Source organism: Polyodon spathula, chromosome 9 (assembly GCF_017654505.1).
Source record: "Polyodon spathula isolate WHYD16114869_AA chromosome 9, ASM1765450v1, whole genome shotgun sequence".
NCBI lineage: Eukaryota > Metazoa > Chordata > Actinopteri > Acipenseriformes > Polyodontidae > Polyodon > Polyodon spathula.
Window position 1 is genome coordinate 35,145,404 of NC_054542.1, and position 14,153 is coordinate 35,159,556.

Consider the following 14,153-nt stretch of genomic DNA (forward strand, 5'->3'; position numbering starts at 1 on the left):
AGAATATTCAGGAATGGTCTTGCTTTGCCCCCTCCACTCTCAATCCAGTACTAGAATAGGGCTTCTCAAATGCAGCCACCAGGGGGATTTTACAGAGCCTTCATTCGGCTTGTTTCACTCTTACTGTTTCGGCAGTGAGAAACCGTCTATCCAAGATCTTGTACTTAAATGCGGCCCTTTGAGAAGACAGTCTTTCTGATGCTTGCTTTAGGAATAACCAAAAACAGCACAAGCAGTTACGATTAAGGAGAAAACAGCTACAGAAAAAAGTGAAAAGCTACATGATAAAACCTGCTCACAAACTATACACTGTAGAACTGGAGGTCAGGATGCAGAGGAATGCTTTCTTTGTTTGGGATGTTGCCTTAACGAGAATGTGCCGTGCTGAAAACACTAGTGCTATAAACATTACATTAAAACACACGCAGCCATGCTGATTTTCATGATCACTTCAAAACAAGCATTCAAGCCGAGAGGTACACTCAGTAAAACACACACCTCTGATACTGACCTAATAAAACTGCAGATATGTTATTATGATAGTGTTATTTCAGGAGTGTCAGGAGTGATGTTTTCTGGTAGGAGGGGTAGTGGCTTTGACTGGGGAGTCTGTTTATTGTAGTGTAATTTTTTCTTCTGTGTTATTGGCCGTTTTACATTCACAATACAGTCGGGATCTCAGGATCAATCTCACATGACATCTGGGTTGTTGGATGCAGATATGCTGAGGTTTCACACTTCGTCAGTATTAACTTCCAGGTCTAGGACTACTTTGGTGACATCCCAAACAGATGATAATAATAATAGCTTGGTTGTGCGTAACTGATAAACATAAAATAACTATGTAAAAAACCAACATTAAAAAACACAACTTATAGGTAGCACTGAAGTTATTATATTTAGATATAAAGACTGATGTTTATTACGTGGGAAGCTAAAATGTTTTAGCTTTGTGTGTGTGTGTGTTTTCCCGTTTAATATTAATGTAAATGAGATTTATACACACACTGAAGTTATAGCAATGCTTCTTTAAAAAAAATGTTGTGAGCATTCAAACTCTGTGCACACTGATTAAGCAATTCTCTGTATTAGTCTGCTAGCCATGGCAATACATCCTTTTCTGAAAAGAACAAGTAGCAACCCCCTGGCCACTGGAAACCTTTTTGGAAAAGCTAGTGGTAGAATGTTGGACTAAAATGTCAATATAAATACACAGCTTTATCAACCCAAGGAACTCTTCTAAATATATACACAAGTATATTACATAAAGTAGCCTTTAACAAGAGCTTGGCACGTGGAAACAAGTAGCTTACTGCGGTTGAAATACTTTGTTTCTGCTAATGAATGGTGTGAAAAAAACAAAACAAAACGTTATCACCGGGAATAGATGGATCTCTTTTCTTTTAGCCTATACAGCAAAGCAGTCCTTGCAAGTTTTGACCTACACCTGTTTATACTTATCCATGCTACAATTAACTCAGCAGATAAACATGGACACTGAACAAAAACCCAAGCAAAGAATTCTGCTACTGGCCTAAAACACTTCTCTTCTCAGTTGATGTTAGAGACCGCTATGCATTTTGCTATTAAAACAGCTATAAAAACACAACACCTCTTACAGTTTCCATATAAGTGATTTGCTTACAATGTATGTATGAGTTAAAATAATACTAACAAACTGTAACAAGATTGTCTCCAAAGCAGGTAACGAGTTGCAGGCCAATTCCATATTATAAAGACAACAAAAAACTAAAAACCTAAGTCAAGGACATTATGCTTCATTGCTGCCACACTCCCAAGGTTACTGCAATGTTGTGGGGAGGGTGGTTACTTTTGTAGTGGTCCTTTGTGATGAGCCTTATTGCTCATACCAGTGTCATTTACTACTACCTATGAACAATTAAAAGCTGGTTCCCCCAAGTTTATTGGTGTCACAAAAAAAAAAGATTTTATACATGGTCAGACTTCTTCGTTCAAAAGAAAATGCAGATGGTCAGTACAGCAAGTTTATCATCTGCTCAATATATATATATATATATATATATATATATATATATATATATATATATATATATATATCTGTGTGTGTGTGTGTTTGGGAAAAACGAATTTCAAAAAAAAAAACAAAAACACACGTTGTTTTGTTTTGACACACCCGACAATTCTGAAACAAGACCCTAGACGGACGTTTCAGATTGTAGACGGAGCACAAACTTGTGTGACTTGGGGTCGATGAATTCCTCAGAGAGTTTGATGAAGGGAATTTTCTTAACAGTCACAACAAGGCTAAAGTCTATGCACTTGAGGACAAAGACCACCCCATCGTTTAGGCCATTTGTAACAGCTTTCTCGCTGATGAGAGTCCACTGACGGGCAAACCAGCGGTCTTGACTGTACTGCAGTGTGGGTCCCGGGTTCAGATAACTCTCTAGGAAGGCCTGGGGGGTGGGGAACATACAAACAAAAACATCAATATCAAATAAACCACAAATGAAATTAATAATCCTAGGAAATATCTTGGATAAAGGCACCTGCCAAATAAAGAAATAATCTTAGCACCAACCAGTACCAAATATTGTTGATTACACAGCTTAGTATTAACAAAATACCTTGGGTGTCATATTGTTTGTGATGCAGAAAGCCAAGTGCTGCTGGATGCTCTCCATGGTATGGCAGTGGTGCTGCCTAGTGGTGCGGAGGTATTTCTGCAGCGCTCTGGCCATGGAAGGGAATATGGCCTGCGCTGCTTCACGGGGATCCATCACCTCCCCTGGGGCTTTCTTCTGCTCCTCCTCCTGCATGCGCCTGATGTGGGTGAACGCCTCCTCCACTGCCACCACCAGCCTACAGACAGAAGCAAGGTTAAGTTTTATTTTACTTGTTCTTTGTTTTAAATTGCAGTATTTCATTATTGATTACCAGAGATCCTAGGAATCCATTTGCCACATAATTTTTTTTTGTAGCGGGGCAAAAAACACACACAGCTTTTTTTGTTTGTTGGATAACTATATCAATATACTTACTATATATAATCGTCAACACAGACAATTGTGCTTTAAATGTATGTATGTACTTGTTCAATAAAACTACTTCTTGCATACTGAGGTCAAGGTTGACGAGGCGCACTGTCACATTCATGTTGAAACGTAGCTGCAGTTTACTTCATTATCCAGTGCATTGTTACTATTGAACAAGCTGCTTAATGTTGCTGAAAATGATACAAAAATCAACCCCAAAGATCAGGCAATAAGTCTGGCAATAGCCATCCAGGTGACAAAGACTAACTCAGAGATAAACTAAACTATTTTTTGGTTTGTATTATTACTATACAGAAGTATTTGTAATGTTTATAGTAAAATGGTTTGTTTATAAGTTTGTTTAGTTTATTGATTGACGGCACTGGTGAGCTTGTAACTTCCTTAGAATTTAAAAGTGTACTAATAAATACTTCCTGTGTTAACTTATTAAACAGTACTGTCTGTATCTTATAAGGTGGTAGTGAGGGTTTGGTTCAATTTTAGCCTTATATTTTAACTGCAGAATTTTTTTCAGATAGTTTTCCACAATAAAAAAAAAAAAAAAAAAATTATGATCCCTGTTTATTACATACAGTAAACTAAATAGATATCCCTTCACATATAGTATTTTATTCTCAAGAGACCTCTTGATGAGCATTTTTTTTTTTTTTTTTTTTTTAAAAAGTCACCTTGATTTGCGTTTCTTTACTCGTCGGTCATGGTCTGCCTCTTCATAGTACAGATCATTGTGACTGTTGTCTCTCCTCCTGGCTGCGGCTGTGATCATGGCTCGAGACTGCCCTGGAGCATTGTTCTCTGGACCTGCAAACACAAAACACAACATGCTAAGTTTGCAAGTATCACCCTACAGTCTAACTCTAACAGCATGTTAAAAGTTTTACAAAAAAGAGTCATTTTTAAAATGAATTGTATACAGTCACTACCACCTAAGCTGCACTTACTAGAGTTGCACTGTTTTTCAGTACAGAGAACAGTGATTGTTTTGACATGTCTGTTTTGATAATTTGAATGTGTGACACCTCTACCAACAGCATGATGAGCTTGAATGATTTTGAAATCTATTGGTATTTCTGTTAATATGATAAAAAAAGCTTTACAAGCTTTATGCACACATAAAGCTTGTAAAGATGGTTGACATTCAGTTAGTTGCCTCCATGAACTCCCAGATTCTGAATCTCAACATCACTTGTTAAAGAATGTCTTGAGCAAAAATTAATCCCAGCTGGAGAAGTTGTTCTCTAGGATATGTAAACATGTGCCACTCGCACACACCTGAGGAGTTAATAATAATGACAGCTGCATGGGACACGTACCGACCACTCGAGATTGCTCTTTAGTCGAATGGTAAGACGTCTTTAAACTGTGAGTTTATTGGTTCGCAAACAGCCCTTGTCTTTCCATTTAATAAAAAAAAACATACACTACCAATGCACCTGGACGTTAACAGAATAAGTTGTATCTGCTAACTTTAATCCATATAGCACAGTTAGTAGTTTATTGACTTATATAATGTCTCAGTGGTTCAAGGTTTTATCTGGTACAGCAAGTTAATGTTTTTACAAGGCGTTAGGATAGACAATAGGTTTTAGAATAATAAACTGAAATCCTCAAATAAGGAGAAACTTGATAATGGAGAATGTTAGGAAGCAGGTGTAATCCTTATTTATTTAAGTCATCTAATGATGCCATCTCAATTAAACAGTATCAAAGATATCCTAGCCAGGATTCACTATATGTGATTTCAATTTACAGTAACAGCATTTAAAATATCCCTAACAGGAAAGAAGACTCGTCCTTTTTTTACCAGTGTCTGTTGCAATGTATACAGCAAGACTTTGAGACCCACTGATGGCAAAAAAAAAAAAAAAAAAAAAGTATGAACATCTTAAGCAAGAATAATTAATTAAAAGGAAGGAAGCACAAAAAAGGAATTTCAGAGGCTGGAAGTTCAAACGCTAAAAAAGCCAAATATTTTGGTGAAAGTATTTACTTACTGTTCATAAAGTATACTTTAGTTTAGTTCTAAGGGGAGCTGGAAGATAAGCACAAAAACAAGAGAGATACACACAGAAAGAGAAAGAATCACAAGACACCGAGAAACACAGAAACACACACAAGAACAGACAACAGTTGACAAAAACAGCAATGATCTGAAAATGTGTTTTTAAAACTGCTAGGTTGAATTCTGCAAAACAATGTGTATGGATATAACATAATATGAGAAACAAGACAGATGTCAGAATAGTGTGTGTATATGTCTGTGTGCAAGCACGCGCAGAAAACATGGGTATGAATTCCCCTAATATTCTAGCTTGCTGAGCTACACTAGGCCAGCTGACGGCACTGTGTGCCAAGTTTAAAAATTCTGATGCAAGTACATCTGTGCCAACCAGTGAAAATAAGTGCTGTATAAAATGTCACAAAGTGAAGTACATTTAAAAAACAAAATTCAGTACCGGTAGTTTAAATTGTCACAGATGCCAACTATGACTATTAGAACAACTACTTTGAATACTATTTTTAAAATAAATTTTAACTTGTCATTTGGCCAACTACCTAAAAGTTGTCAACTTTTAGTCCACTGTCTGGTTTAACCTACATTAGGATGTATATAATGTACACTACGTACAGACATTGTATTACTGAATAAAGTCTTCTCTGTACAGTAACAAAAATAAATAAAAAATCTTGCATACAGTTTATTATAATTACCCCCAGCTCCCAATTAGCAGTAGAGTATGAAATATTCTAAAAATATGATACTTGGGTTTTGGAAGGATGGACAAGACCCAACACAATTATCACTTACTGAGTTGTATCATTTAATGAATCCAAATTGAATAATTACAGCTAGTATAAATAACCTGTGTACTCACTTCACAACCCACCAGACGCCCCCATCTCCTACTTTACATTTCTACGGATAGTTCTATTGGGTCTCCTGTCTTGTCCAAGGGTCAGGTAGGGGATCTTCAATCCAAGCAGGTGTTACGCCAAATTGTTATTTTATGTTCATTTGCTTTATGTGAGCAGTCTATATATACACTGGACTCAGGTGGTTCTTCCCACAATACCTCTGGTTTATTTCAGCTGCACTTACCATCCACATTATACACCTTCAGTCCTGCCATGTGCTTGGCTGCTCGCGATTTAGAGGCTGTCAACAATGCAGGATTGTGCACAGAGAAATCTTTGTAATAATTCTCCAAAATTACCAGAGCAGCCCGCTGAATGCTGCGAAAACAGATATTGTTAGTTTGGATTTTTTTTAACCTTCAAAAGGAAAATCTTTGGTTCTATTTCGAATTATAAATCAACATTTTTAATTTACAACCTCAGGACTATTATAACCAAGATATTGACATTTTTGTGAATAAAAAGGAAAATGCCATATCAAATTGAATGGTTTGTAAACATGTTGTAAAATGAAGGTAAAAGCAACCTGGCAGTGAAAAATTTTACAGGACAGCAGCTTTTAGAGAATCCTAGAACACAGCTGTGCATCAACAGTAAACAATAATAATAATAATAAAAAAAAATCCTAGAATACTGTAAATCTTCTAGCAATTCTCAATCCAATTCCAACCCTTATATTCAAATCGTGGGATTTTAACACCAGATTAACAATTGTTTCAAATGCTCATTGGTTTTGTAATGTCAAACTGAAAAAGCTGAAATCGCCAAATTCATTTAAATTTGTTTACACAGTTACTTGAATTCAAGACAAGGGTGTCCAAACGGGAAAGTGTAGCTCATTAACCCACTCTCCCAGCTATCCGTCAAAATACACATTTTCAAAAAAAGGCAAGCCAGGTCAGTGATGGAAATAAGACTCCCACTGCATAGCAATTTAATCCATTCCTGGTTTTAGTATAAGGTTAACACAACACTCTGAGCTTGTTACCTATAAAAACTGTAGCTAATGTATCATAGTAAAACCTGGAATGGGCAAAATTGCTATGCAACTGGAGTCTTCTTTTCTTCCCTGCACCCACACCACTAACATGAAGTTTTATTAAGAAGTCTGTGGAGTATTTATTTGAAGAGAATCAACATTTTGGGATCAAAAATGTTAGTAGCCTGAGGTGGGGTCCAAAAATGAAGTCAACACAAAACACTGCAATACATCTTAATTAAAATCGTAGTGTTAAAATAATCAAATTGTAATCATCTCTTAGAACAAAAGGAAAACTTGTGTTTGAAAAAACAGCAAAAGCAGTTAAATTGAACGGACTATTCTCTGTTTGACTAGCACAAACCTCTCACTGTCACATGACTTAAAACCTATTCCGAAAATAGTTTTTCAAACCATGTCCCAGGGTCAGCTGGGTAATTTGTCAAGTAGCAGTAACTCAATTGCTTGCCGGCACAACATGGTTTCACATACAGCAGCATGTGGTTCTGATTCTCAAGGGCAGCTTAAAATGCCTTTAATTTAAAACCTCTTGGACCAAGCCAAGAAAGTTAAATCCAGCAGCTAATGTATCTGATGAAATGCTACATTTCAGAATAGCATGCTTTAAGGTAAATACCCATAAACCCCAGCCACTCTCCAAAAAGGTGATAACGTCACAAAAGGTCTTTTGGCCAACATGAAACTACTTCATCAGAATGTCTTGCAAGGACTTGGTCCGAAATAAATGTGTCTACTGCCGACTCGTTTTAAGTTAAAAATGACAGAAATGGCAGGTCTGCACCTTTACAAAAATGAATGCAAATTTACGTTAAAATACCAACAAAAAAAACAAACAAAAAAAAAACAAACTCACAAAAGTGTGGCTGATGAGAAAAAGCTTTTTCCTTTAAAATGTGCATTACAATAACTTGATATTGTGACTATACTACAGAACAGAAAAAGAACAAACAAAAAGACCAGGTGCCAGTCAAATGCAAATACTAGTATACAGATTAATCCACGAAATATGCTCCGCTGGGCTCGCTCTTTATTTAAATATTTTAAAAATATAATTGACAGCGAGGTGTTTATTATATGAATCTGCAAGTGTTTTGCATTTGCTACATGTATATTTGTACAATTCATAATGTAATTGTAAAGGGATCACACACAACTAGGACCTCACTGGCTTCCACAAAAACTACTGACAGCATACGTCTCTGCCTCCTTTCTGTGTATTTGTCAGCTCCAATTACTGATTTACATGTGTTAGACAGCTAGACAGATCGACAGATATCCCTACCCCAATAGAAAAGTAGCTATTAGTACAATTTGGCTGTGAAGAAGGGTGCGTCTTACACTTCCTTGTAAATAAGTTCAAGCTCAGTCATTGCTTATGAACAGAAATAAAAAGAAAAAAAAAAGAGATTTACAATTCTAGACAGCTCAGATATACATGTACACAATAGCTGGGTGGGGTTGCTCAATTTCTGAGAAAACACGGAAAAACACAACAAATTCTTATTTACAATGTGAGCTCTGAAAGACCGTACTGCATCTGTTTATCTTTCCAATCAATGTGAAGATTTGTTTTTGAGATGCAGAGTACGATCACAAAGATTAAAGCTGTAAGAGTACCTTCGATATACTGCAAAATTCAAGTTCTCTCACTTGTTGCCAGGGGAGACATGTTTTTTGTTAAAACTACCTACTATATGGACCCTTGTCTGCTTGTTTTGATTTCTGTATGTGCTGTAAAGAGCAACATACATCTCCAGACTTATTTATTGTCAGAAATATGCACACCTGGCACAATATAGTAATATTAGTAATAATAATATAGTAATAACAATACTGTACACAAATCAAGCAATATTCTGGCGATATATTCCAAAGCTTCAAACTTTATTCCTTAGTTAGACATTTTTATACAAAACAGGGACACAAACACACACCCAGAATGAATGTAAATGCCATTACCTCAGGTGACCCAGGCTGTAGAAGTGTGTCTCCCCGTCAGTGGAGCGGGTGGCTTTGACAGAGAACATGGGCTGCAGCTGACGCATCTCCAGCAGCACAATGGCCAAGTAGTGGATAAAGAGCAAGGCGTCCACCAGTGAGACAGCATATTGCACGATACCCTGGTAGTTGCTGTCTTTCGTCTCCAGGATGCGCACGCCATAGAACAACCAGTAAGAGACAACAAAGAGGAATATGAGCACCATGAGCAGGACTCTGAAGACAAAGACACGGGGCATGCCCGCCCCGGGCGGACGGAAGAAGAGCGCCCAGGTGCCCAGGAGCAGAATGAGTAGCTTGAAGGCCACCGAGATGAAGAGGCCCTCACAGGCTGTGCCGCAGGGCTCCAGCTTGTCCCGCCACAGCACCTGCGGCAGGATTAGGAAGGCGATGGGTGTCAGAAACACGAGAAGCCCCAGAACTGCTGCGACGGTCAATCCCAGGTAGCGTTTGCAGTCCAGTCCCACGCTGTCCTCCATGTCTTTGCTGATCCGCACAATGTCCTCCTGGGAGATGCTGTGCTCCGACGTCCCTGTGACTGCTGTTGTGGTCTCACCCCAGTTGTCATCCTGCGGGAAGAACCAGAGCAGGATTAATAAGGGAAGCCTATTTCACAAAGGTACAACAGAGGACAGAGTAGGATACTTTGTTGAGAGAAATACCTTGTAATACTTATGGCTAATAAGTATACATGAATGCGGTATGTAGCTTACTGTAAATAATCTCTAATTTAAACCATAAACAAACAAAAAACAAACTACTTCAGGGTAACAATTTGATTTTTTTACAATTTTAATAAAAGGTCATTTGAGGACTTGTAGCTCACTAAAACAGAATTAACAATCCTGCTTATTGAAGTGCAGAAATCATACCTTATACAGGCATCATAGGCACTTGCTTTTACAAGACAAAAGAGGGTCTAGCTTTCAGAGAATTCACATGTAGACAGACAGAATGGCTGACATGATGTAAAAACATGCAGCAAAGCCAGCATGTGTCAGATAATACCACTGAACCTGTCAAAGTGTGTGTCTTAAAACTACTGGAGCAACAGACTGATGATTGTGTGGAGTTTGATGCAGTTTGTTGCTGAAGTTATAAATGGTATTCAACTGAACTACAACATTAAATACAACTGAAATGAGTCCCTAAAAATCACATTTGTCCAGTAAATGCAATCTGCAGCCTTAAGTAAATAAGGCACAGTTATTTTTTTTGTGTGTGTAGTTTTCTGCAAATAAATTATTATCTTATCATGCAGTAGTATTTATTCAATCCTTTGATTTCAGCAGCCTAAAGGAAGGCTTACTTGAGACTGATATATACAGTTCTCAATCCAGACAGATGCATGGCATATAAATACGGTTTTAGAAAAAGTGGATAATAAATTTAAATACACATTGCTATTTTTGCATTGGGCAATAAATGCAGCCCATCACCCAGCTGAATGAGTTTTATTGCAGTATATTACAGCCAAATGGGATATTCTGTCAGTTGATAACATTTTAAAATGCCTGGAATAGTGCTGGAACAATTTATCACCAGATACGCAAAACCCTGATTAAAATGCCCTCGGTAAGCTACGATGTGCGTGTGTGTGGTCTGCGCTAGTTGCTTTACTTGAGATGAATGCTAAATGTCCTAATGTCTAACAGTACAGTGTTATCTGAGGCTGGCACCAGCAGGACCCTTGAAACAGAGTGTTGAGAATTGTACACAATGCAAGGCAATGCATCATTCCCTGGTCTTTAACAAACATAAATAAATATATCAAAAAGAAACATTACGAGACTGGAGTGAAGGGCATTCACAAATCAAAGCTTACAACTAAAAACTAGTGAAGATGTATTATTATTATTATTTTGTCATTCTTCTGTTACACAACAGAGCAGGAGCCCATCAGTGCTGAATAAGGTTGGTGAAGTGAGACTATCTGTAGCCTATACAGTAGCATCCACATAGATTTACTGGGAATCCAGAGTGTCTATCAGACTGGAATTTAGTCAAGATGCTGCACTTTGTAACCGTGTTCTTATAAATAAATCATTAAAAAAACACAAACAAAAAAACCACAACACCCTTAAAAGGCAGCATTTCTTTGAGAGCAAAGGCCTGAACTCCCTTAAGAGGAAGGTAACAAAACTAAACATCGAAAAATACACACACTTCCTGCATCGAGCGAACAGAACTGTTGTGCCTAATTTCTTTACTTACTTAATTGCACAAAGGACGCATCCAATATTTGGGAACCCTCTTTCAAGATACAAAGATACACAGTAGATGTTTTAAAAAAACAAAAAACACAGAATATCACAATAGAAACTGGAAGACTTTAAAGTTTAGAGCTTAACATTATCACAACATGTAACTGTGCATTCTTATACACAATAACAATGTTGTCATTTATGTAAACTGCTAATATTCCAAACATGTAAAAGTTTAATCATTCAAACAAATTCTTGAAAAATGTGTGTGTGTGAAGCCAACAAGCTGCTTACAGTGTTCAGGGTTAGTACAGAGAAAGAAAACTCTCCTCCCTGAAGCCAAATGGGTTTTGTTCCAAAAGTCCATGAGTGAAGTCCTGTTTTACCAACAGCATGTTATCAGGGAACACACTAACGAAAACTTAGCTTTGTTTAACCTAGCACTGTCTGAGCCAAAAGATCTGGCACAGGCAAGCAAGGTGTAATTTCAGCTATGCCCACCGCAAATACCATAAGCGATGTTTAAGGAATCCCAGGACTTCGACTACTGCTGCTGCAAAGCAAACAAGACTAGACCATTTTATAGCATGTTGTTAAGGAGCACACACAGTCGTCCTAGTTAACATGAACAACACTACAGCAAACCCCTGGCCTTGTGGTTTGTATCTTTATCTTAAAAGATTGGAAAAGCTGCAGTAACCTAGATAAACGGAAAGCCATTTTTACATACATGCATTTTATTTCTGAAGAGCTTAACTCACAAAAAGATACAAATGTGATAATCGAGCATTAACCACAGCTAACATTTTATAGATATCTTAATAGGGACAGAGTGACAAAATGTTTACAAAAACAGAACTATCAAAAGTTGAGGCTTTCCCCCCAAAATTCCACTAATAACCTGCCTATCGTGTGTACAGTCATTAGCACTATTTCGGCACTATTAGCACTTATAAAAGGTATTATAAAATCAGCAGACTTCAGACCACCTCATGGAGTCGGGGCATGAAGACACCTAGCCACAAACCAGTCAGGCCCCAAGACTAATTAAAGCTTTCAGCCAGACGCTTAGCTACAGAACTTGATTCTTTACCATATGTCGTCACAAGAGGACCTTTCTGCGCAAAAAAACACCATGTTCCACCATTGATTCAGTCATAATAGTGCTTTTAACTGTCTATCATATAAAAGCAATTTTACGATTTCAAAAACTGTAATGTACTCCACCCGACAAGAAAGGAAAACTCCCCTTTTGCCTTAAGGGGTAATGTACAACCATACTTTCATGCTGCATTTTTTAGACATGAAAGCCTATTGTCTGCAGTGAGTCACTTTACACAGAGGTGTGGTTAGCACATGACAATTAGAAAATGCTTTTCCGATTCGTAACACCGTGAAATCTAAAGGGATTGGGTGACAAAGACGAGAGATTACAACAGGCGCACACAATACAGGGCCTCAGTTTACAAATCAAACTTCAGTCTCAGTCTTGGAATGACTCGTATTCATTACAATCTTCTGCCGTATCCTGGGGATATATAAAAGAAGGCATGGATTTAAAAGTTTGGTCAGCATGTCAGGTGCACATTTCGTAATTCACCAGAAACTTCAGCTTTTAAATAGTGTTTGTACATAGATAATCAGGAAGGGTAGATTTTAAATCAGTAAACAATTAAAAAAAAAAAAAAAAAAAAAGTTTGAAAGTTAGACACAAAAATCGGTCTGCGATGCCACTAGAATGCCACATTTCTACATCGTCACTCCAGCTCTAAAGCTTCTCCTGCCAGAACAACTGATTTTACCATGAATGAAACATTATTTGTTTTGTTCACAATAATGATGTAGAAAGCAAGCTTGATTAGGTTTTAAACTAGAGCAAGTGGCTCTCAATAGGGCTGCTTCCTTTCTGTAGTTTACAGATTCAAGATGAAAAGACTTGTTTATTTTCTTGACACAATACATTTCCAGATACTGGCACAATGCATTTAAAGCTCTTACCGATTAAATGAAGTGCAGCTCTCCAGTACCATAAGTTTATATCTCAGTAGGGGGTTAAAAATCAGTTATTCTGGGACTCATTCGGTATGCTTGATTGGCAGGAGGGGAAAGGAGTGCAGCAGAACGTAAACCTGCTTTTGTAATGCAAATAACAGAAGACCAGATCAATTTGAAAGAGATTTTTGAAAAAAAGTGGGGAGAGATCAGAGACTTTTTCTAAAACAGTTTTGTTTCCTGCTGTACTTCTAAACCTCTCAAGACCTGATCATTTGCTCTAAAAAAGTTCACTGGGAAACAGGGGCTTAAAACCTCTCAGACAGGTGAAACCTAGACATCTTAAATTTACACACAAAAGCTGTTAAACTTACAGCGCGCCCAGTCACACCTCTCTACTGTTGTAAATTATGGATGCATGCGAGACCTAGAAGGGAGAAACTAGTCAAAAATGACCCCAGCTGTCTTCTATTTTATTCTGTACAGTGTACAGTTCTGGGGGTTCCAGAAGGACAATATTAAATACACAAACACAAACACACTCAATAGTAACTTTTGTAGTTACTGTACAAGAAGTTCTTCAGAAATAAAAACACGACAGACAACTTAGCATGGGGAATTCCTACCAAAAACCTGAATCTGGTGCTTGCAAATTTTTAATGAGAAGCCAATTAATTTTCATTACAAAGGGAGAGATAGTATTGCTTGTTAAGTGTAAGGCTTCTTAGTTTTTGTATGTATTAATTTACTTTTTCGGTGCTTATTTTTAGCTATTTGAGTTATATGTAAATCATTTTTATTTTTTAGGCTTTCGCTTTTTATATACTGTATTGAATTGTTGTTTTTGGCTACTTTAGTTTATTTTCTGCACAATATGTATAGTAACTCCACAGTATTTTTTTTTACATTGCCTTAATTTGCAATTATGTTTTAAATTTCACTAGAGTGTAAATACTCCCTATTGTACAGTACATAGCTTTAAAACTCACAAGCAAGAACATCTTG

The 14,153-nt window shown here is 37.2% G+C and overlaps 1 protein-coding gene across 1 annotated transcript in view; it reads right to left on the reverse strand.

Annotated features, from left to right (window-relative positions):
• Nucleotides 1–2,166: 2,166 nt before the first annotated feature.
• The window catches only part of LOC121320724 (vang-like protein 1), a 28,611-nt gene continuing 16,624 nt past the window's right edge, over nt 2,167–14,153 (reverse strand). The window contains exons 4-8 of the mRNA XM_041259305.1: nt 8,914–9,521; nt 6,139–6,272; nt 3,707–3,839; nt 2,610–2,844; nt 2,167–2,438 (exon numbers count right to left, since the gene is read on the reverse strand). Of these exons, the coding sequence (XP_041115239.1) occupies nt 2,178–2,438; nt 2,610–2,844; nt 3,707–3,839; nt 6,139–6,272; nt 8,914–9,521 (1,371 nt within the window). The 3' untranslated portion in view covers nt 2,167–2,177. The remainder of the gene's footprint in view (nt 2,439–2,609; nt 2,845–3,706; nt 3,840–6,138; nt 6,273–8,913; nt 9,522–14,153) is intronic.